Below are 25,755 nucleotides of genomic sequence, written 5' to 3'. Positions count from 1 at the left end.
ACTAAAGTGGAATGATGCCTGACAGCTGCTACATGCCCCCCTGTTAGGAAAATACCATGTTATAATCCATAAACCAGTGAGTAGATAGACAAACAATGAGGATATGTTGCACTCAACTACCAAGTTAAATAATTAATGCAGGGGACAGAAGCGAGGCTCCAACAACATAAACTAGCTCTCTTTTAGCCAGTTGGCGCTAACGCCCACTGGGACTCTCTCTCTTGCTAGCCGGCTAATTCTCAGGTCAAGTCGGGCAGTGGCTCACAATAGCACTCCGGTGAGAAAACAGCGTTTTTGCTCCAGTGGATTTGTTACAGAGTCTTCCTGCTGGTTGAAGCTGCCATCACACACTGACATGGTGAAGTTACGTAGGGAGCGTAGCTGTGGGCGGATCTGTGTGGTAGCCAGTAGCTAGCCAGGCAGGCTAGCAATGACGGATAGGATTATTCCTGCCGGGGTCTGGATTCTGAACCAGCAGACATGATTTTATGGAGACCACCATACAAGTAAGAGCTTCTGGTCAGTCTAAGAATGTATTTCTAATGCCCGTGTTTATATCATCGGTGAAATTATGTAAGAAGTTATGGTAGAAAGGGTGGATTTTCCACTCAGAATCCAGCTAGAGGAAGGAGGTCGACAGATTTGGAAGAATGCGTAACCATAATTTTTGCTTCCTGCTTGCTCTTTCCCTTCAAATGTCATTCTGTTATATTCAAAGTGCACTGGTAGACTGCACTAATTGATTTTTACCACATTAAATAAACATTTCTAGCTTTGCAGTATACGAATGTGTGACTACACCAAGACTCTATGGGATATATGACAGTGACAGCCATCTTCACTGGCCACCTACAGTAACGTTAGTATAGATGGAACTCTGTGTGTCTGTAACGCTTTGTTCATAAATTAGTTTTGTAATAGTGATTTCTGGTGCGGTGAAGTCTTTTTAAAGCTTGAACATTTTTGTGCGATGTGATTAAAGGTCTTGATAAGTATTACTGACAGGAGAATGGGATGGCTTGTGCTGCCTTCAGGGGCTCCTATTAAGTCCGTTCATCCGTCAGTAAATTCAATTGAGGAATTTGCTTTTGATTGGGAATAACCAAGTGTTGACTGAATGAAGAAATAAGACACAGTTCACAGTTGAACAGCAGTGAAAGACTAGAAGAGAAAAGTGCGTCAGTTGCGTCTTTTGTATTTTCGTTTATGCATTAAACAAAATTTATCAGTGATACATAAAATGTGAACAAAAGATTGACAGACAGACGCCCCGCACTAGATTTGTAAACATAATCGAAAAATGAAACATAATTTTTCACATTTCTCTTACTGTTCTTAACTCTCTTTGCTCACAGGTTGTAGTGTAGGATAGATTGTGTCTCGTATTATATCACCAGATGCAGTTTTCTCATATGTAGTCCTGGGTTTTAAAGCCAGCTCAAACGAAGATTCTCGATATGATCGTGAACCAGATATTCAGACATCTCTGAAGGCGTCCTGTTACGTAATAGAGGAGGGCTGGGCATGCAAAGAGTGGAGGGGGTAGACGTGGGAGGATACGTGCAAACACACACACTCCTTCACGCAAAGTGGCAATCTTACATTCTTGGATTTTGACAGCTTTTGTACAGACAGAGCGACAGACTGACAGATAGAGCGACACATTCAGGACATTTTGACAGAGGGGAAACGGTGAACGAACCGAGGAGAAGTCCAAGTGATTTTATTCAGCACAGCTGGTAAGACGCTCACTTTAGTTTTATGTTGTATAGTCGTCAGTATCAGAGGTGACGATTAAAATGGAAATGTGAATTGGTGTTTAGTGTGGATATTTTACATCAGTACGCACACGGGGCTGCCACAACTAGCATACGCAGCCTACAGAGGCAGTGCAGTGTCGCTAACATACCCTTGGCTGGTTTATCTGTACGTTACAGTCCAGATTCCACCATAATAAACACGAACACAGTCTCTAGTTAGCTTTATTTGAGTTAATATTTGAGCGATTGTCCTGACAAATGTTGCATTCAGGTGCTACATTTCGTCGCGACTCGCTGGTATTCCTGTAGGAGCTGTGTGGTGTTTACATCAGTGCTGTGCTATTAAAACCCGAGCCACGTGTTGGGAGCTGGGGACCATGTGGCCATTGTAAACACTGCTGCCTTGTGGGTCTTTATCTGCTGTAAGAAGCCGTCTCTGTTTCTTTGACTTGGAATTGTAGCCCATATAATCTGCTGAAAGTATGTTTGTAAGTCATTGAAGTTTTTGGGCTCGATGAAAGTACAGCAGTTTGTTTGTTTGGCCAGGAGCCAACAGAGACTCAATCAAGCTTCCATTGTGCTTTTAGGGAGAGTACCTATGTATTATGTAATGTCGCCAGCACTATTTGCATGGAACTTTCATTTTGCCTCATACACTAATTATTAGGACCAACCACTTATCAGCTTAAATGTCAATATTGTTATAGGAAAGGTCAGGTTCTCACATGATAACCAGCAGGCAGTTTGGGATCATCCGCAGGTCATGGTCCTCCCACATCTTTTTTGTGTGCCTGTATACACCAGTCAGGGATAGTGACAGGCAGCACAGGGTGAGTGAATGGCTTCATCAGACAACTGCTTTCTCATATTGTCTTTTGTTTCAGGGATGAAGGCCCACTTAAACTCAATTTACTGGCCACAGAATATGGATAGAAATCTTTGATGAAGTGAAGTTTTACTACACATCTTTATTAAATATGTCAAGCTAGTGTCAGAGTTGTGAAAATAAATGTTTTTAAAGGGATAAAATGTTGCTTCTAGGGCTGCAACTTATGATTATTTTAAAGCAATTGTTCATGGGGGTATTTTCTGACTACTTGATTAATCACTTGGTCTGTAAAATGTCAGACAATAGTGAAAATCTCCCACAACACTTTCCCTAAACTGATGACATCATTGCCTGACCAACAGTTCATATTAGTGCATATTACATATTCAGTTTATTACCACTAAGACAGAGATATACAGCAAATTCTCACAAAGGATAAGCTGGAACTAGGTAATGTCTGGAATTTTTGCAGAAAAAGTACTTAATTATTTATTAGAATTGATAATTTAGTTTTTACTTGATTAATCATTTCACCTCCAGCTGTTTCACTTTTAATGATTTTTAAATTTAGGTAACATTAGTGCACTATTAATTAATGGCCATATTACTTGGTTCAACACCACAGTGTTTTAGACAGTGTGTATAACTACCATTTAACCCATTAATATCTCTTTCTGTTTTCAGGGGTACTTTTTCAACATATAAACCATCATAACTTTTTTTTTTGAAAACTTTGTTATGTTTTTTTTAACAATAGTAATTTTACAATTAGTGCGAGTGTTATTGTGGATTAATCCCTATGTGGCTCTCTGAACGCATGCCTGCAAAATGCAGTTTCATATGTCACTGCTAAACCACAGAATTACTCAGGATATTGTAAAATACCGTTGCTAATAGAGTTTCTGACTTTGAGTTCATCAAGAGTTCACTGCTGTATGCAACAAGAGCTTAAACTACATTGTCAGCAAAGTGTTTAACTGGATTTCTTTTTTTGGTAATCAGAACAACTCATCAGGAAAATGAGGATAAAACCTGTAGTTGAAAAGGCAAGCAGGGACAGCCAGTATCTCTTATATGGTTAGAGTAATGTTATCATAATGATATTGTATTTTAGAATCCCTGTTCATAGTAAAGCAGATTTGTGTCAGACCAGTACTGAACCCTGAATGGAGGCAGTGATGTAAGGACATAAGAATAATGTATATGAATGCATTCAGACCAACCTCCAACAGAGATAATGCTAATAACTTGTTGGACACTAAGTGTCAGTTTTATATGGAGACTCAAGGGCATGCTTAAGTATGACAGTATGCAGATGTGTGTGTGTGTGTGTGTGTGTGTGTGTGTGTGTGTGTGTGGTGTGTGTGTGTGTGTGTGTGTGTGAGAGAATGGGTGACAGTAACAGAGACAGTCTGGAGCTGAGATAAACAAGGTACCTAAAAGCTCAGAGCGATAGGTCAGAGGTCACTGATTAGGAGATGGTGACTGTCTGCATGGACTCTCAGGCCAGACTGTCTCTCTGATCTCTCCTCACCTAAACCTCACCTTCCTCACTCCACCCCTCCATTTGTCTCTCTGGCTGTCTCTTGTCGTCTCTCTTGAACACACACACACACACACACACACACACACACACACACACACATTCGCTCTACTATTGTCTCATTAATATCATTGCCATCTGCTCCATATGTAACAGCCCAATTAGAGAGATGCTCTTTGACCCTACCTGTCCAAATTTAATTTGAAAGTCTACAGCCATCCCTGTACACTACCCTGTCCTCACACACAGACACACACACACACATACACATAATCACAGTTTGCTTATAGGCTATCCAGACTTTGACCTTTTATTATTGTCTCTCTACAGGGCCTGAGCTGATTTGTCAGCCTTGTGTAGGTTTGGTTTTCACCCCCCAAGTGTCCTCTGGATATCAGCTGACAATGGTGGTCTGAACAGAGGTAACAGGAAAGCCTGGCACAGTGTGTCTTTACTCTAACACAGCAAGGCTCGACCAAGGAGAGGAGCAGAGACGGATCGAAGCGAAGAGAAAAAGCTAATCTAAACACAGAATGTCTCAAAACAGAGAACTGGTGGTTTTCTACATAAAGTATAAACTCTCTCAGAGAAACTATCCACTCAACCACATGGAACTCAATGAGCCTCCAAACAGGACTGATGGGGGGGAGGCAGGGTCAAGTGAGGAAGAGCGGATAGCAACACACGCCAACGGAACTTTTAACAGCACGAGTCCTGGGACCCCTCCAGCGTCCCCACTGCGGCAGCAACGGTTGCCATCAACGACGAGCCTGGATGCGGTGAAAGAGGCCCTCCGGGACTCGGCCAACGAGTTTGAGTTGCGATATGCCCGCGCCTTCAGCGATCTGCACAACCAGCTGCACATCACGCCGGCCACAGCTTACCAAAGCTTCGAGAACGTGATGGATGAAGTGTTCCGGGACGGCGTCAACTGGGGCCGCATCATAGGGCTTTTTGCGTTCGGCGGGGCGCTGTGTGTCGAGTGTGTGGAGAAGGAGATGAGTCCACTGGTGGGCAGGATCGTGGAGTGGATGACAGTTTACCTGGACAACCACATTCAGCCCTGGATCCAGAGTCAAGGAGGATGGGTGAGTCTCACACACAGAAACACACAAACATACACAGAGTAAAGTGTGTTTGAGTGTCTGCAGCATGGTGTTGTTTGCTATGTTTGTTTGTATGGCCTCTTCCACACCAGAAGGTAAGCTGAGGGCACCTGTATGGAAACAGTGGTCAGGTGGAAAATAATGATAAATCCTGTCCTTATTTTTTAACTGGTTCTGGAGATGATGCCAGTGGTTGATCCCCAGTGACACTGTATCATTGGTTGTGAGTCATATCTCACAAGGGAGAGAAAATTCAGAGCATAGTTTTTATTTCATCATACTTGGTGACTTGGCTTATGCAGATGTATGCACACATTTAAACTATATCAACCTTCATGCAATTGTGTCATGGCAGAGAGGGGTGGGGTGACTTTGGCTCTGCTACCAGCAGTGGAGAAAAAACTAGAGATTAAATACAGTAGAGCAGGCAACAGCACACTCGTATAAAAAACCATCTGTGCTTAAAAACAGTGAAAACATAATGTTTGTTTGTGTGGTCAGCAGCTGGTTCAGCTGTTCTCTAATTGATCAGCAGCATGGAGCTCAATGGACTGAATCGAAGTGGGAGCTTAACAGGCTACATCAGGGCTTTGTAGCTCTCTGTAGCCTGCCTGGGGATCGAAGTTCTCTCATCACAGGGTGGGATGAAGTCCAGGGCTTTTACAGATAGCCCTTTGTTTTACTCCGGTCAGTTGATTGGCTCTCTGCTTTGCCTTTTTTCCTTCCACTATCTGACCATTTTTTTCTTCTCTACCCTGTCTGCGCCTCTGTTATGTTCTTCACCAAGACAGCTGCATGCAGATGAAAGCTTGAAAATGGGCCGTCCTGGTACTGAAAGTCCCAGTGTGTGTTTGAGTGTGCATATGTGCTTGTGAACTCTTCCAGGACAGTTAAGGTCAGCTCTTTTCCTTTGTGCTGACCATTTGATGGTACGAGGAGAGCGGGAGCGTGGGGAGGGGCTGTTTATATTCACTCCAGGGCTGTATAACGAGGTCGAAGGTTGATCCTATGGAAACTGACACAGCATTGGCTGATCAGCGTACCTAAAAGATACTGCATATTTATTTATTGACTGAGACCTGGAGATAACACAGAGGAGAGTGGGCTCAGGAAGATGACGCTATTAAAACGGGTGACAGGATAACATACTGATGTTTGCTGTTCCTTTGTTAAAGGGATGTTTTGGCGTCCTCCTTCAGCTCCCAGAGATCTGGTCTCATGAATACACTCTCTCATTTCTGGTGCTGATGTTTTTAATCATGCTAGTGGCATGACTCCAGCGATGGCTATGTTGTGGTCCAGTCAGTCCACCGCTGTGGTCTAAACTAAAATATCTCGATGAATATTGGATGGAATTCCATGAAATTTGGTACAGACATTCATGGTCTCCAGAGGATGAATCCTATTGGCTTTGGTGATCCTCTGACTTTTACTTTAGTGCCAAAAGAGTGAAATATCTAAACAGCTATTGGATTGATTCATCACCATAAGATTTTGTGCAGACATTGAAATCACCTTCAGGACGAATTGTTATCACTTTGGTAATCTACCATAATGTCAAATACTTTGGATTTTGACCAAATATGTGCAAAACTAATAACTTTGTGTTTTGTGCTAATTAGCCAGTGCTGGCATGCTAACATGCTAAATAAAGATGGTGAACATTACCTGCTGTGCACTGGCATGTTGGCATTGTCATTGTGAGCATTTTATTATGTTGATGTTAGCATTTAGCTTGAAGAACAACTTTGCCCAAATGCAGCCTCATAGTCCTGCTGGCATAGCTATGGGTTCTTGGACTTGTTGGCTCTATATAAGTTCAAAATTTCCCTGGAGACCCTCTGAACGGCCAAAAAATCAAGAGTTCATGGAAAAAAAGATAATTGAATTGATTATTATTACATTCTTATTAATTTATCCTAATATCTTGATAGCTGTTCATTCAATTCTGAGAAACATTGAGGGTGAAACTAGATCCACCATGACAAGGTCTAGCTATAAGGTTTCTCTCATTTTTTTCATCCTGCCCACTGATAAATATTTGTATTATCACTGTTGTCAACACATCTGTCGTGTAGTTGATCTCATATAGTCAAAATTATCAAGGCACCCACACACATGAACACATTTACAAACTGGTATGCGACAGTTTGTTTAGCAGCAAGTTGTTGGGCAACAACACTGGTTAACATGATGATGTAGCTGCTTGTGGTTAGTGGCTTGCATGTCAGTGTAACCTAGACTTAGAGAAGTGAATGACTTCATCAGAAATGTTGAATGGACCAGCGTTGCACCAGTAATCCTCTGGTATGGTTTCACTTCTCCTGCTGATGAATAACATTTTCTTGAGCACATGATGCCACTTCCTTCCCAACTAAGCTTTGTTCAATTCACTTTTATTCTGTTGTTGATTCAGTCTCCTGGTGCTGGGGAGAGAGCTTCGGCTTGATATGTGTCCCACGTTGTTCAGCAGTTGACACACTTGCCACAGGGGTAGTCCCAGCAAGCTGCAATGTAGAGAATATATAGGTGAGTTCCTGGTTTAGTGCTAGAGTCATATCATTTCTATCAGTCCCAGTTGCTTTCCCCCTCTTTGTCACAATATCTTTAGTTTCTCTTTTTTGTGGCTTGTCTGTTCAAAGTCAGACTAGACTTTCCCTGAAATGTACCAGTCTCTCAGTAAACCCACAAGAGACTTTGTTGTTTTTCTTTCTTTCTGTCTTTTATTTCCCTCTCTCTTCCTTCCTTCCCTCCCCTGACGCCTCCTCACAGGGATGAAGCACAGAGCCGTTGGCAGATGTTGGAACCTGAGTATAGCTGTGAGGCAGGTGTGCCCTTAGTGTTAGCTGATGAAATACTTGTCTGCTCTCAGCAGCAGCAAGGTCACTTTCCCCCTCTTTCTCTCAGCGATCACTCTGTCTCAGGATCTTATTTTTCTTGCCAGTTTCTTGCCAGGAGGGGCTGTGATAGAGAAAGAAGAGAGAACAGTTTGTTTGTAGATGACACTCTAACGGGAGAAAATATGATTTAAAACAGAACTTTGAAGCTAATCTTAAGGTAAAGCAATTAGTGTTTACATAACTAATTGAGCTCAAGGGTGTTTCCCAGAAGCTGGGAATTTACAGTATTTGTCATAATCTGACACTTAAAAATAAACGCCCAAAACAGCATTACATTCACAACATGACAACTTAAAAGGGAAGCGGTAATTTTTCCAGTGTTACTGCACATTATCACACCATTCTGTACAGAGCTGAGGCAGTGAGTTGACTAACTGACGAGTGGATTGCCAAAATATTAACTGACAACTTTTTGATAATCAAATTAATTATTTCTTATTTTTCAACCAAAAAATGCAAACACTCTGCAAGCTTTTATCATAGATTTATTATGTATGATTTGTGCTTTTGGTTGGATAAAACAAGAAATTTAAATATGTCACATTGGGCTCTGTGATATTATAAAGGCCAGTTTCACTGACATTTTATGGACAAAATATTTTTCAATTCATCTGCTGATTAATTTGTTGAGTGATCAGTTCTGAATCATTTACCACACGCCTTAACACCTTCACACAGAGAATTTCATCTCTGAAAATATTGTCTAAAAATACCAGTTAAGTCAGTTCTTTTTATCTAATATCCAAAAATGCCCCTGGCTGTAAACGTAAAAAAACATGGCCATTAACTAAATCTGTTTAAACACAAGTTATAAGAGGGTGTCATGCTACTGAAAAGCTATTGTTCTGTTCCACTCACAGAGTACTACATCCATGTAAACACTCCTACACTTAAAACACACCCAGTGACACTGCCTTTTGAGCTGATGAAATAGTTGAGGTGACAGTTGAATATTGGAAAGTGAAAGGTGTTTTGCGCAGCACAACTAATCTTGCTGTCATAAAAACTGATAAAACCTCAGCCTAAATGATCCTGCTGGAGCTTATTTTGGAGCCTCCACTGTCCAGGATGCTGAGATATTTGATAGTAGCTCAGGATGTGAGATAAATAGGCACAGCCAGATTCTCCTTCCTTAGCCTGTGGTTTTAAAAGAAGCACGGGAGCAAAGCCATATATTGTCAGATAATAAACCTCCTTGGCAGACAGCAGAGGTAGAGACAGTGCCATCGACCTAATAATGCTGTTTCCAGCAGAGAAGGCGATGGCAGTGATTACTCAGTGGAGATTGAGCTGCCTCAGGGTGGGGGTACGGGGTTATTACCAATTATAGATGAATAATATCTCGACCTGCTACTGGGGGAAACAATGTTTTTTTCCCTCTGACAGACTAATAAAGGCTAAACTCATTTAGAAGAGCCATGCTGCCACAGTCTGGGGAAGCTTGGCTGGAGCTGGATGTGGAGGGGGGGGGGTTCCAGCACTGAAACGGGGGGGATCATTAGCCCAGTTGTTCTGCTTCATGGTGTCGATGGTCTCTGTAAGGTCAAGGAAAAGTTAACTACAAGAAAAATGTCTTTGAGCAGTGAAAGTCTGTCTTTATTGCCTAGTTTTCTTGGCTTGTTTTTTTTTTTTTTTTTTTTTTTACCTCTGTAGCTTATGGCTGTTTGCAGTACATGTTGTAATGCCATGTTCAGCACTAGCGCTTAAACATAGAATATTATCAGACTTATCATTTTTCTTTTCTTTTTTTTCTTTTGCCCAATGCCTGATATATCTTACTGGTTTATGCCATTAGTTGCCCAAAAATGACATCAGTGGGCCACACTGTTGTACTAGCTGACATGTTTCCTTATAATCATGAACACACATTCCTGCTGTTGGATACACTCACTGGAGGTCAAAGTCACTTCTTTACTTATGAATAAGTGACGTTTACCACAGTGCCCAGCTGTTTTAGGAAATCACTGAGCCTTTTTCAAAAATAAAGCTATATATTCATGACCAGAAGATTAACATCTTCTATAGGAACCAAACGGCTTCAGGCTGAGAGCCACAGTAATGTGTGAAAGTCAGGATATTGAAATATAGACATATAAACATATTGTTTAATTTGGCGTTTTTCCTGGGAGTAAACAGAAATATAGCACAGTCTAATATTAACAGTATATTTATCTATATGTGTGATTATGAATACATGGAGGCTGGCTGTGTTACAAAGTGGGTTAGATACTAAGGCTTTAATTAAAGGCCTATGCAGGGTAAGTCCATTGACTTGTTTTGACAAGGGAAACACCTGAGCTTCCTTTGTGCCATTTTCCTTGGCAGACTTATTTACTCTTTCTCTCTCTCCCTCTCTCTCCCTCCCTCTTTCACTCTCTCTCTCTCTGTAATTAACATGCACATAGGATAAGCAGTTAGATCCACAGAGTCATCTGTCAGACTGCCCTATCGAACAAGAGCAGGAAATCTCACCCTTGGGACCTATCCTGCCCGCCTCCATGTCTCTCTCTCTTTCTCTCACAATCCTCCTCTTCATCTTCTATACGTCTCTCCCTCTGTTTCTCTCCTTCCATCTCTTTTACGTGCACGCCTCCCCCTGCTGCCAATCGATTTTTGTCCCTTATTTTTCTCTGTACCTCCCGTCCTGCTCCCTGCTCCCTCCCTGCTCCGTCCTGTTCTATTTATCATTTTTGAGCTCCTTTATTTCCCACCTTGTCTGCCCTTCCTCCGCTGTCTTTCCTCCTTTTCATCCCTTTCTCTCCGTCTCTACATCCATCTGTCTCTAGTCTACACTGCTATACAGATTATAGTGGCTAAACATATGACAGGTCAGACATGCTACATGTTCTGTCAATCTCGCCATTAACCCCATGTACCCATGTTCCAGTGCTTTTTCCCATTTTTGGCAGTTTGTTTATCAAAAACATCCCACACACAGCCCGTAACACAGTCATCAGCGCTATCGATCCCTTCTGACTTGATCCCCGCTCACAACCCCCCCGCACACCCATGCATGCAGCTGCCACCATCCCTTCATCTTTGCCTGTATCCCTCTTTTACTCCCCTCTCATCTCTAACCATCCCATCCTCCTCCTCATCCCCATATCACTAATGGCTCACGTGCGGCTAATTAGGAGCAATGTTTTTCTTGTGGCTTTTGGGGCTCTGTTTTAAGGACAGTGATTTTGCTCATCAAGCAAAGTTTCCACAAACTGATTGTGTGTTTGTTTAATCACACATAGGGCGCGCGTGTTGTTGTCTCATAGACTTGAGCATTTTATTGTATGATGGCGCGCTGCAGAGGGGAGGCGACGGCGGCAAATCGGACTGGTCATGTGACTACCTCAAACAAAGGACCTGTGGCCACATACACACACACAGGAATTTGCTTTACTGGCTTTTTAGTTGTGCCTACAGGTGTGGTGTCGCTTTGCAGGCAAAGCCGTCGCTGAAAAAGACGCGCTGATCTAAAAGCGACTTTGTCATTGTCTCATTCTTTAACTTGTGACACATAAAATCCACATACACAGACAATGCTCCCGCAAACCCTTTTTAAATTGGATCAATGGTCGGCACTTTTGTTCGAGTGCTGTCAATAAACGCCTCTGTGTGGTGGGAGGCTCTATGCAGATTGATCTCTGAATGGTTTCATATGAATGTAGCTGCTCAACCATGGATGTGTCTCTATTGTTTTTGGATGCATGTGTTTAAGCTCACACATTAGTTTTTCAAGATCCGTGACATCAGACGTGTGTGTGTGTGTGTGTGTGTACTCAATGATGTGTGTCAGAGTCACAGCTTGAAAATGGCAGCAAACAGATTGTATGATTCAGTTGCCTCCAGCTTCTTGACAAGAACATCAGGGATGTGTCGCGTGTTTTTAGGTGTGTGTTGGTTATGAGCATGAGCGCACACGTGTCCTACTTGTTCATACAAAGACTCTTGTTTGCCTTTAAGGAGAGGGACTCGGTCAAACCATACTTGTGTGGTAGTAGACGACGGCTGCTTGCCTGGTGCAGAGGACATGAAAACACAAACTGCAGATGTAGAGAGACGCAAGTGAATTATGAGACACCAGAGCAATGGAAATCTGCAGGCAATTTATTGTGATAGTTCTTGTGTGTGCATGTTGATGCATATTTATTTTAGGTCATGGCACTATTTACCTCCCCATGATGTAATTTGGGAGAGTGAGTGTGCTTGAGAATTTATAACCACTCACCTGATCAGCTCTATAGAAGCAGTAGCTGCATGAGCAGGGCGTAGACAACAACTCCCATCTGTGTGTGTGTGTGTTTACAGCTTCTGTATGTACATCAGCTGGCCACATGAAAGACGAGACCTTACATACACACACACAGAAAAACACACACAACTGGGAGACATCAATACAGACTCTAATGACTACATTTGTAGCATTTAGACTGCATCAGAATCTCTTCATCTGTGTCTTCTTTCTCTCATTTAGAAACACACACTGGTGTCACAGCAGCTAGATGTCTGCATGTTCCACATCCAGACACTATTTATGTATACAACACAGATATCCAGCTGTGTAATAGATGAGTGTGTGTGTCTATACTGCCAGCACACTGCAGAGCGTGGAGCCATTAGAGTGGCTTTGCCAGACTGGTAGCATCAGACTTCCACTGTAGTGCCCCATTATGTGCCCCCCACCCCCACCCCCACCCGAAGCGTCTGGCAATGCATGGAAGCTGAGAATGATGAAGACGAGGGTAGAGAGGCAGATGCAGATGGCGAAAAGGCAGAGAGAGAGGAAGACAAGGCTGGTGACTCAGCTAGTTAAAGATGCAGTATGCAGGCCAGTAGGTTACACTGCACGTATGGTGTGGTGTGGTATACATTTTTATATGTGCAGCTTACACGCTGCATGAACAGAACAGCTGTATGTTTGTAAAGCGGAGTGAAGATACTACATTTGGGAGCCTATGTGCTGCTCCACTTCTCCGAGGCTTAGTGGTGAAATCAGGTCACGAGTCCCGTCCCCCCCCCCCCCCCCCCCACACACACACACTTCCATCTTCCTCTCCATTCTCCCCTCTCCTTCTGTCTGCTTGTCCCCTCATTTTTTACCTCTCTACGTCAACCCACATCCTTACGCCTCCTCTTGTGACAGTTTCTTTTTTATTTTTTCTCCCTTCTGTCTTTATGCAGCCGAATGCAAAGCCTAAGCATCTGTCTGCATCCCTCTCCTCCCTGATTGCGTTTCATTCCTCTCCATCCTTCTCTTCTATATCTGTCTCTTCTCAGCGCTCTTCTTTCTGTTGCTCTCTCTATACTCATATCTGTGATCAGATTATGAGGCATATCATGGGATTAGTGAGTCTCATGGCATGTATTAAAGTGGGAGAGCTGAGGGATGGATAGAGAGGCTTGATGAGTATTTCATGGTAATGTGGCACCCAATCTCATATAGCACAAGGACTAAATGATGATAAAGAGCATCAAGGCCATCATCGTTATATTCATCATGGGCTTGTTTGAATGGCCAAGGGGGTGAAGCAATAAAGACACAAGATATCTTCAGTGGCTTTGCAATAAGGGAGAGGTGATAATAGAAAGAGAGAACAAAAAAGGACTGGTGCACGGCCTATAGATATTCATCTGCTGCTGAAGTGATACTGGGGTATTAGTTTCTTTCATGTCATCAAACTTTGTGAAAATGTACAGTAAGCGAGGAAATCTGTATTTGAGCCTCTCTACTGCCACCTGCTCCTCTTTCCACATACTTTTCTCCTCATGGGTTTCCCCCTTTCCAGTTTCCAGACATTTTTGTCAGTTTTTTTCTCCCTCTGCAGCCTGCTTTGCCCTTGCTCTTTTGTTCTAGTTTCCTCTAATTTTTCTTTCTTGTTTTGTCCCACTCCCTGCCTGTCTTTGTGTCTTTCGCTCTGTCCCAGTCTGTCTGTTTCTCTCTTTTCCAGACAGATGGCAGGTCTGAGGGTCATGGCGAGGTGTCTGGGTGGGGTGGTGGCCTACAGGGTGAAAGGGTTATATACTGCTGAAGACATCCAGTTAGAGAGAATCCCTGTCTTCTTTGCTTTAGCCACCTCGCCCCGCTCCCCTTCTCCGTCTTCACACTTTCCTAGACATGTGCTCCCTCTGTCAGACGTATACACACAGTCCTGAGTCCTTGGCCTTCCTGCTGCGTCTCAGCAGTGTATACATATGTGTGTGTGTGTGTGCTTGCTGACAGAATGGGGTTTTGTGGAGAGAAACAGCCCCCAGAGTGGGGCAGGGAACAGATTGGAGTCTGAGCCTCCATGTCCTGACTCATTAATCTCCTCTTTAATTCATGGCCTCACCGCCGGCTCAACATGTGCACACACACATAGATACACGCTCATATAGAGCCTGCTCCAAGGTCCAAAAAGAGAAGAAAGACTACTTTACAGACACACTGATGCTGGCACAATCACCATTGAGTGTCACTACTGAGGGGATGTTTAATGATTCAGTTTCCTAATTTCTCTGGTTTCCTATCTACTGCTTGGAAGTGATCCATCAAACTTCAAACCGGTTCTGTCGCCCACTGCACCACCCCCTCAACACCAGCATTGATCTCATGCTTTGGGTAACAGTGATCAAGCCAAGAATGTGATGTTACCAAGAGTATGAAATAGCTTAATGACGGTAACCCACTATGCAGGTTACCGTTGTGCTGTAAAGCTGCTCATTCTTGTTTCTTGGACTAATTAGAGCAGATTTCGAAAGTCCTGCTTTCTGGCTGAACTCCAGTTCCCCATGAGGGTCCTGCAGAAGCAGAATTAACAAAGGCTGACAAGTTCTTATCACACCGCTTTCTCTCAAACACTTGACCCTAAACTTGTTTTCAAAGCTGTAACAGTTTGGTTCCTTTGTGCGTAGAGCTGCTGCCTGTCAACTTGTCATTTAATATGCCATGTTTTCTTATTCCTAACCCTCCAGAAAAATAAGTAGAGAGGAACCACATCCAGCACAAAAACCCCAATTATTCAGAGACTTAAATGTAAAACAGCTACATGAGCAACGGAAGAATTGTCCTAGCTTTGTGAAACATGCACAATTTAAGCATCACGATTCGAAAGGATGCTCTCTTCTTCAGGGATCAGTAAGTGTAATATGTATTTTTCATATTTTTCCTCACATCTCTTCTGTTTGACTATTAGCTTGAGCAGGCTGTCTTTTAGATTGGACCTGATCCCCATTTTCCTTGTGTTTTGCCTGGACCTTGTCCTTATTAGCATTATCCAGCATCTGCTCTTGCCACTTGCTCCAGTAGAATCTGTTAACCATGAGTTTTCCCACTCGTAGCTAAAAGGGCATCAGTGAAATGCCTGAGTTGTAAGATCTGACTGTGCTGTGGGTTTCTTTGCTGAGTATTCAACTGTAATTCCTTCCTGTCCTGGTCATATGGGATCTCTGGCAGTCGGCCTGACTTCCTTGCTTCTGAAAATACGTTGGAAGTTGCAATGAGCATGAAAAAGGGGCAGAAGGCCTTGAGGAGGAGCAGGAAGAGATGGTACTTGTGGAGATGATGAGGACATTGATAAGGAAGGAGGAACAGACATCTGCATTGTTGTGTTGTTTTCTAACTGGACACAGATTTGATGCTTTAAAGATTGAAACTGACACTAGAGAAGTAAAACAGCTAGTGGTAATAATGAATACTGTAATTATAATCATATGATGTGATGACAGTTTTGATAAGGATGAAGATGATGGTGAAATTATTCTGCATTTGAATTAAGATCATTATTACTGAACCAAGTTTAGGCTGTCTTGAGACTGACATAAGCTCATTCATCTCACTGAGATCACTGTGTTGGTCTCCAGTGTTGTCTTGGCTCTATGCTTTGGGACATTATTATGCTCAGAAATGAAACTTAGCGTAGGTGTGAGGTATCTTCAGACTTAGACAGATGAGCAGCACCTTCATTTATTTTCTCCTGTAGCTCTTGGAGTTCAAGTACTGGTCCTTTACTGTTGTGATTGTTCTGTATCCTTAGAGTGTTTCTTTCCAGCAGGTTCTCCCATCTCTGCTCCTGCAAACATTCAAAGCAATAGAATTGGTTTTATCCTGTTGGCCAGGTATGTACCATGACACAATTTGATTACAGAAATTGCTGAGGTTTTTATTCTGGCAAGCACTGTGAATTTTGCCACAGATGGTCTCCCATCAAGGAGTCGGAATATTTATTTATACTACAGCATTTTTTATTCTCTACAAAGGCCATTAATATGATTTTTAGTGTTTGATCACATTTCATCTCAAATTCAGTGTGTTGCTCAACATGATATTTAAGCTGTGCCAGTATGACAATCTGTATTTCCTCGGGTGGTTTATCTAAGTCTTGGAAGTTAATCTGCTGTTTCTTTTGATCTTGCCGAGTCACTGACTGTGATCCTGTGATCTGCTCACAGACTGTTTGTCACAATGTAAGGCAGAGGTCATAGCTCAAATCACATTCACTCACTGTACTTGGAACTTTATACGCACTTGCTGCTTATATGACATCATCTTGTTTCACAGCCAGAACATCATGTCACCTCCCTGTGTCGCTCTGTTGACAGCATTTCATCAGTCACATGGATGCAACAGTGACTTTACTCAATTAACAAAAATACACAATGTGTTGTGTTCTGCGTTGTACCCTGGGCTCAGGGACACGTGTGTGTGTGTGTGTGTGCGTGCGTGCGCACAAGGCCATGCAGTGTTCACGTGTACACATCCAAAGTGTTGCAACTTACAGGAACTGTTGTTTAGCTACAGCCAGTACTAATGACATTTTGAAATAAGCTAGCTCCCTCTCCTTATGACTGTCAGGGACCGTCAGACTTTGGGTCACTGGCTTGTGACTTGTGAACTTGTTCTCTCATTTCCTACCTCACCATCTTTTCCTTTCTAATCCAATTCATTTATGGTTTAGCCAAGTTAATTTTTGTGAATCAGTGTCACTAAGCCATCATTCACAGGGGGTTGAACAAAGATAAAGGATTCTTTAGAACCACTCATATCAAAGTAACAGACTTGATGTATTGCCTTCAAAACAGTATTAATCGTTAACCTTAGATTTAGATTTCCTTACATTCTTTTCTGCTAGTTCATTGTTTGACTGTGCAAATCTGATCTTTATTATGTCTCAGTACACTCTGCTCACTCATTCACTGTCTCTCTCACACACACAGATATACAGATATACCCTTCATAACATAAATGCATACGGAATTCAAAACATGGACATGGTTTGTACATTAGATCACTGAAACAGTTTCACGTGGTTAAGGTTAATCAAGAACAGGCTCTAAAAAAAAGCTGAATCAGATGTTCTCAAAAAACTTTAAAAAATATCATTATTGATTTACTTACTTGATTGTCCCTTTCCCACGATACCTGGCTCCCCACAGAGCATGATCTCTTACAAATTCCTGGAACTTTCCACTTTACCTTGTGTACTTGTCCCTTTTCTCTGGATGGGACTGGTTCAAAGCTGGTTGATCTAGATAGTTTTTGTCAAGTCATTGCTATTCAGAGGGAGTGTTGCACCCATATACACACATTCAAAGAGGCCCTTATACGTGAAAGCATGTGTGTGTCCGGGGGAAAGAGTCTTTGTCAGCTTTCCATTGGAGTACAGTGTGATACTGAATTCTCTGGATTCTTCTCTGCATGTGAATGGCACCTTCAGCGTCCTTTCCAACGTCATCACTGTTCTGTCACAGCCACCATTTCTGCTTCTTTCACCCAGTTTCCAGCCGCCGCTTGTGGACAGTGTGGTCTGAATGTCACATGCTCTGCAGGTTGGTAGAGAGCAGTGGTTGTCTGCTGAAAGCGAGCTGTCTAGATCAGATGTTTGACATAGTCACAGAAGGACTCTTACTTTTAATAGAAACCTGTTCACGTGTTGTATTGAGAATTGCACTTACATCCACAGCTGAACTTCAAAATTCACAATTTAATCATACAATTTATCACATGAATGAATGAATCACTTTTTATTTTGGTGAATATCATGTCACAGAGTTATCTTCAGTCAAACCCCCCTTGATACTAGATTTGTTTCTATGATTATATTTTATAGCATCATAACAGTGTTAAACTACCATAATAAGATAAGAGAAAATGTGGAGGGTTTAATGATCTTTTATACTACTGTGTAGGGAGAAATCCATCGCTATCATTAGGAGGGTTTTCAATGATTCAGATAAGTAATACACTTTTTCTTGCTGAGAAAAGAGACTATATTTTGGGGCAGTCCAAGTTCCTTCTTTAGAGCAGCCTGCAAAACCTGGCGTGGATCTTTACAGATATTGTACTTGAAAATTGTACTAATATCTTTGGTTGCACATGTTTGCAGAACTTAACTGTTTTTGAAAAACTCCAAAAGCAGGGTCAGGGTTAGCTATCAGCCTTCTTCCAGCTTTAAGCTGACATATATGCTGATACATTACATTGTGATAAGCTAATACTGACCTATATATCAGCATGGCAAATGTATAGCTCTGATTCAGTCTCATGACTGTTTCTTCTGTCCAACAACCCAAGTAAAAATCCTCACATTTTGGAACCAACAAATGTTTGTCCTTTTTCTAGATAAATTATGTAAATTCAAGTCACTTCACCAAAATTATTGTTGTCTAATTTGGTGAACTGATTAGACATTTAATTGTTTAAGCATTTATAAATACTACCATCCACTGAAAATTGTTTGTTTGGATTGAGTCAACATTTGTGTGTCATTTTTAATTTTCTGAAATAATTAAGGAGATAAACAGATCTTTCTGTGTCTGTTCATGTGACCTGTTCCCATCACCACTTAGCTTGATATAACGATTGCACATATGATTGCTGATATTAACACACTGTACTATTTTCAAAGTGTCCCCAAGTTATTGAATTTCAGTCCGTCTTCAGCCCCATTTTGCATAAAAGGAACAGGATGTGGGGTGTTAATCGATGTCTGGTGTGTGTGTAGTGTGCGTGTGCATGCGTGTCGTGTTCAGGGGGTTTCAACATCAGGGGATTTGTGTTGCAGCTTGTTATGGTGCAACACCGGAGCAACCGACAAGTCAGAGCTGATGAATGGGAAGCTACTGCTAATGATCGTTAAAATGCTCCTTTCTCCACATGTAGTATTGGGCCATTTATCAGCCACAGAGATGGACCTACAGGCCCCAAACACATTCACACACATCACACACGCTAATCAGCTGCTTTCTGGTAGCCGTGGCAACCAACTGCAGAATCTCCTTCCCTGTGCCCCGTTGCTATTTCTCTCCTGTTCTCTCTCTTATATCCAACCTTTTGCTTTCATGAGCTAATCCTTCTCTCATCCTTGTTTTTTCCCTGGCTAACAAAGAGAGAGAAAGTTAAAGACGTAGAAAAGCAGAAAAGAAACAGATGAGGCCTGAAAGCACTCTGCAGGCTGCTGCCTAGCACCTGATTTCCTCTGGGAACAGAGCAGAGATAAAGAAATAAAGGTGTGACCGTGTGAAAGGGAAAGGGAGAGAGCAGATAAAGACAGGGTTTACCTGCCAGGTGGGACTAGGGGAGATTGAGCATATCAAACCAGCAGTGCTGCCTTGACATGTGCATAGTGAGCTGACTGGTAATGCTGGTAAAGACATAAAGCAGGGGCCCTCACACATTCTGCTAATGGTAAAATGAATTTCTTTTATTTTTCCTCATTTTCTGATTCTCAAGTTAAGAAATTGAGTTTATAGGCAGACAAACAGAAAAGTGATTTTTTTATTAATCATATTTTGAATAATGTGTTTAAATGCAAAAGTGCAGAGCAGGAACAACAGTATGTAGCTGCAGACACTGCCATTAAAATGACAGATTATTTAAACTTGAATTTAAATAATGGCGTGATGTGTGACCACAGCATCCTGGTACCATTGATGGCATCAGTACCACCAAAGGAAAGACTAGCTGTCCATTCAAATATGTTAAATGAACATCAAATAGTAAAGAGCCCTCTCAGATTGTGTAGGATGGTAAGTCACTGTCTGCAGTGGATGATCCATGTCCATGTCCAATCTCTGAGTAGTAACTGTTGATTCATTGTGTGTGTGTGATTGTGTGATAGAGACAGGTTTGGGCAAGTTTCCATATTACACGTGCCACAAAAATGTCACAGACCAGCTGCATTAACAGATCAGAGAGTTTAGCCTGAGGAGAGGGCAGGACAGAATGGGACAGATGTGGTTTCTCTGCCTTTGTCCTTGTTTGTGTAGGACATCTCATTTGAATCACTGACAACCATAGCTATCACCAACACTTGAAGAGGCCTGGCTCTGCAAACACAGATCAAAGATCATCTATACCACTTAACTTTGCATGTTTTTCAAGGCCGTAAGCATTTCACCAGGTAACTCCTGTGTCATCCAAAGTGGGATATGACCAGAAAATACACAAGTAGTTTCTCATGCTATTTGTTAATTTCACGCTGTAGAACATTCAAAACACAAACTTGCATTTTATTTGGAATTAATACTCCAGCATTGTAATTCAGAGGAAAATAGAACTTAAAGACTAATATGCTATATCCTGCACCCATAATGTATATAAGATAATGGTCATGTTTTGCTTAGAACATAATGGATTATCATATTTTCATATTTTCAGTATCAGTCTATTATATATAAGTATATATATAAGTCTAATGAATAAATCTGGTGATATTCTATATTTTTCTTATCAACAGGGAATCTATGAAAAACTAAAACCAACAATCAATGTGTCCCACTAAGTATGTAATACACTTGTGTAACAACAAACAATAACAACAACATAACAAGTATCAAAACAAGTATCAAAACATGATATATCTTATTGAGCTATATGCCCCATTGTCGTTCAGAAACTATTAAACACCTTAATGAGCCCCAGTGTAGTACTGGGTGACATGTTACTTCATTACCATGAACATGACCACTGTAGAAACACTGTCCTGCTGCCTAAAATATTTATTAAAGCACCAAATGTGTATTAATCCGCAGCTGAAAATAGTTCCAATCAAATGCACATTTTTTCTCCTTTTTGAGTAATGGTGACAGTGCACGGCTTTTTCAGAAAATTATGTTGCCTTTTTTGGGTTCGATGTTGAGTTCTCCTGTCGCTTAAAACTGGACTGCTGCGATAAAACCAGTAGCTGCCAGCCCAGACTCTGCTTTAGTAAGCACTGGCATGAGAGATTTATGTCATAACAGACACATTTGTGGGGATTCTGGTAGCAGTTGTTTTAAGCACTGTAGCATTTCTGTTTGAGTATTTCTAAGAAGAGTCATGGTCTTGCTTATTCAAGTAGCGTAATTTCCGGACTATTGAGCACACCTGACTATAAGCCGCACCCACTAAATTTAAAAAGAAAAAAAAAAAGTACATTTACAGGCCGCACTTGTCTATAAGCCGCAGGTGTCTAAATGTTTTTGCGGCATGAAGCTCGTTAGCCCGTAAAAATCTATAAATTAGCCACATCATTGTTTAAGGCGCAAGTTTCAAAGCAGTGTGAAAAAAGTAGTGGCTTATAGTCCGGAAATTACGGTAACTGTCTTGTTTAGTTCATCTAGACATTCCCTCTAATTAAGACTTTTTAAATATTTGATCAGTAAAGCTGATATACACATTTTCTCTTAATAAGTAGAATATTAACAGTCAAAAGAGAACTATGATCTCTGTCAGTCTGCTTTACCTACTGCATCACATCCACAAGTGATTGAATGAATGAATACAAACAAACCTGAACAAGTAATGCTGAGCTTTCGACAGTATTTGTAGAAGTGCGCATGTGTTTGACACTATTACACAATCTACACACATTGCTTCATGATATATTTCCTCCACTGCATAGCAACATGTCTTGACATGTCTGTTTTACAGGTGTCTGTCATCATCACAAGGTGTTCTAGTTTTGTTCTTCCCCCACATTCTTCACATTGTTCTAGATTACACAGGAAAGGATGGGCAGTGGTCAGCCGCCCTCGTAAAAGACACTTAAGGGCTGCAGTGATACAATGACTCATATTACGTGATGTACAGTACTGTGTAATTACACTACGTCATTATTTACTTTAGAGCCATTTATCAGTCTCTTGTGAATAATTCCAAGCCCTTTACTTAATTGCAGCTCGGTGATTATGATGCTTAAAAGCAACTTTCCTCCAACACAGTTTTGAAGCCAACCTCTTGCTGCACACTGTGCTCTGTCTTCTCACTCTGACTCCTGTGTTATCTGTGTTATAAGTTATACCAATAGTCTTTTCTGAAAATATGCTCATGTTCTTTATCAAGGCCATCAGGAAGTCAAAGTTGAAGACAAATATTTAAACTTCCTTGGCAGCTTCCTCCTATGCAGCCAGTAAAGAGAGTCTCTTGTATCCCTCACAATCATTAACAATGCCTTGATAGACTGTTCCAGTTCCTTGTAATTCTTTGAGTTAACCTTGTATGAGATGGGGCCGAGTTTCCTGTGAAGTTACATATTTGCTCAAATACCTCTCATTGACTGGGACCGCTGACTGAACGCACAAGTGTTAAAGCCTCTCAAAGATCTTTGCTCCCTGAGTGTTTTTAAGTAGAAGTGTGCATGTGTTTGTGTGAAACTATGAATGAATGGATCTACTATGAGACCAGCTTGTCTCTGTCAGAGCTCACAAACTGCTCTTTAGATCCAAAGATCAGTGACTGCTTCAGGCAGTGGTCCCAACAAAAGTTTTGGAGTAAACAAATACAGTCAGTGGCTCTGTCTCTTTTTTTGGTTTGTAATTTATTTTACTGTCAATTTTACTATTTTAGTCATCACCTTTTGGATTTTGAAACATATAAGACAATATACACATAGTTTATAATGAAGGAACATGTCAGCAAGTGCAACAGTGTGACTCACTGACGTCTGTGTTTTGAATAGGTTTTTACAACATTTCTTTACACAGTGACCTCTTCCCTCACATTCATCACTATGACTCTGTACACATCAAGGAAACAATCTCAATATAGATCAGTTAGGTAAATAATATGTATTAGGTTACTTCTTAGTAGGATCAGTTCATTGTTGGTTTTGGTCTTTTCATGGAATTTATATATAGTAACAAAAAAGTGAATCTCACCAGACCTGCTCTTTAAGACGTATGTAATAAAAGGCTCTAGAAAAATGAAAATCAATCTGACATAAATAATGCAAATCATGCTGTTACTTTAAAAAGTTTATCGCGCAGTATGTTGTGATGACATATATATTGAGCTGTCAGTCAGTTTCTGCACAGGAGTGAGGTCATCACCACACGGTCTCCCCCCTTATCTCCCACCAGCATATTCACACCCTGCATATTCTTAGAAATATTAGCCTCAAAGCCAAGATTCGTTTCCACAGAACCACAACTCAGCATCATATTGTTACAGACATGACAAAGTTTTAAAAAATGCACCAACTGCAACACCCCTCTCATGCATGGATTATTCACAAGTCATCCTGTAACTATGTAGCGTCATTGTTTGCACATTTCCTGAGATCTCAGCAACCAGTTCACCATTTCATTGTGTAGGTTTTAGTTTGTATTTGCGGGGGGCCACTTGTGGTGATAACATTGCGCGTCAGGCACAAAGAGACACGGGGGTATGAAAGAAACTACACTCCACACCTCATTAATCAAACAAAAATCTGAATCAGGAGAAAAACCAGGAGTGATATCCCTTCATCTTCTCACTCCACTACTTCCCTTAGGCCCTTTCTCTCTGTAAACCCTCTGATTTGTAACTCTCACTCCCCCTTTACTTCCTCATATTGTTTCATTCATACGTCCATCTGGGCCCAAACTGAAAACTCTGCTCACTGGCAGGTCCCCTCCCCTACGCCACAGTACTGACGCCTTAAGGAGCTGCTGGACACGATGTCTCATTTCCTCATTAATCCAATCGATATCAAAGCTCATTAATTTGCAGAGAATCACTTCAGGAGAGGAAGATCAAAATCCTGGATATTAGATCATTCTGTCTTTACTAGTGTTACCACTAAACACAACATTTCTTTACACAATGATCTCTTCCCTCACATTCATCACTGTGACTCTACACATCAAGGAAACAATCTCAATATAGATCAGTTAGGTTGTTTTTAATTAGTTATTTTAGTAAAGTGGGAGATTTTACAGTAGAAAAATAATGTATTTGTTATTCATTGGCCAATACTGTATTTAGCAGTCTAACTTCAGTTAGTTTATCAGTATTTCTGTTTTTTAATCTCTTTGGGGCTGTAACTAACAGTTATTTTCACAATGAATCCATTAATCATCTCATCAATGAAATGTCAGAAAATGTTGTTATCAGAGGATAGGAAGATGACATTCAAATTCTTTACCTAAGCCTAAAAATATTCCGTTTACTATCATAATTGACAAACAAGCAGCAAATCTTTTAGAAGCTGTGACTATATAAAAATGAAAGAAATGATTAATTGATAATTTAAATAGTTGTTGATTCATTTTTTCACCAGTTGATTGATAGACAAATCATTAAAGTTCTGAATCTAATACATGATGAAATACAAGACAAGTTTACTATGTAAAGTAGACCTTTAAAAAACCATTTAACCTTTGTTTTAACCTGAACATCTTTTTACTGCAGATTGTGTAAATCATTATTCCTGGGTGAGGTAGTTACAAGTAGGTTCATAAATAAATGATGTCTCACCAAGTCTGGTAAATGATGAATAACTTGACAACACTGAAAAAATCTTTTCAAAACTCTTTTCACCACTTTGACTCTTTTTATTGAATATATCATGCGTATGCACACGTTCATATTTCTATGTCTAGATGAAAATGGAGATTCTGCACTTTATTTACCAGTTGCCATGGTGAATTGTGACACTGGAGCTGAGTTGATGATGGACACAGTCAGTCACCATGCGCATGGTTAACTCGGGGTCAGGAGTCTCAAGTTTAATTAACTTGAGTTCAGGTTTGAGTTCAGAGTTTGTTAAACCCACTTTCTGGAACAGGCACCAACAAACCCCCTTTTATACACCTACAATTATATCCCCTGCTTTATTACTCTGTTTCCAGCAACAACCTCTGCCCCTCCATTCTTTATCTGTTTCAGTGATTCCATTTTAGTCCTTTCACTTTCTTGTTCCTGTCCTCTCTCTCAGCAGATTCCAGTAACAGCCCCCCACCGCCACCCTCAAAAGACCTTCTGTCCCGCCCATTCAGTCCTCCTCTGACTAAGAGTCAAACATCTGAATCAGACAGTTGACATTTGTTCTGGTTACATTCTTATGATTAGCTCTTAAGAGGGTCCGTTAGCCTCACTAATTGTATCTACTGAGGTGAAGCACTGACTCTTAAGAAATATGGACAACATGAACATTAGCACTAGTGCCTTCATAGGCCATATCCACCTCAGCTGATCCACTGTTGTGTTTTGTATGAGACTTTTTGCCTCACTGGTGCCTCCATGTGGCCAGAGATCAGAACTGCATGCTCCACAGCTCATTTCCAGGAAATGATTTCAGTGGGCGTCAGTGTAGGCTTGGCAGCGAGGACAACGGTGGGAAAGAATGTCAGCAACTACAACGCTTGTGCGGGGACCTGCTGCTGAACTGATGGGATGCCTGGGAAG

The 25,755-nt window shown here is 41.3% G+C and overlaps 1 protein-coding gene across 2 annotated transcripts in view; it reads left to right on the top strand.

The window, feature by feature from the left end:
• The first annotated feature begins 159 nt into the window (after positions 1–159).
• bcl2l1 (BCL2 like 1) overlaps positions 160–25,755 on the top strand; it is a 30,368-nt gene continuing 4,772 nt past the window's right edge. Inside the window, exons 1-2 of one of the 2 annotated variants that reach the window (XM_051071033.1) lie at positions 160–506; positions 4,463–5,220. In XM_051071033.1, the coding sequence (XP_050926990.1) occupies positions 4,666–5,220 (555 nt within the window). In that variant the 5' untranslated portion in view covers positions 160–506; positions 4,463–4,665. Of the gene's footprint in view, positions 507–1,541; positions 1,740–4,462; positions 5,221–25,755 lie in introns of those variants that run through there. The other variant, XM_018678991.2, reaches the window with a different exon arrangement.

This window comes from Lates calcarifer, linkage group LG6, assembly GCF_001640805.2.
Source record: "Lates calcarifer isolate ASB-BC8 linkage group LG6, TLL_Latcal_v3, whole genome shotgun sequence".
Taxonomy (NCBI): Eukaryota; Metazoa; Chordata; class Actinopteri; family Centropomidae; genus Lates; species Lates calcarifer.
The sequence above is the reverse complement of the archived record's forward strand: the minus strand, read 5'-3'. Positions and strand labels throughout refer to the sequence as shown.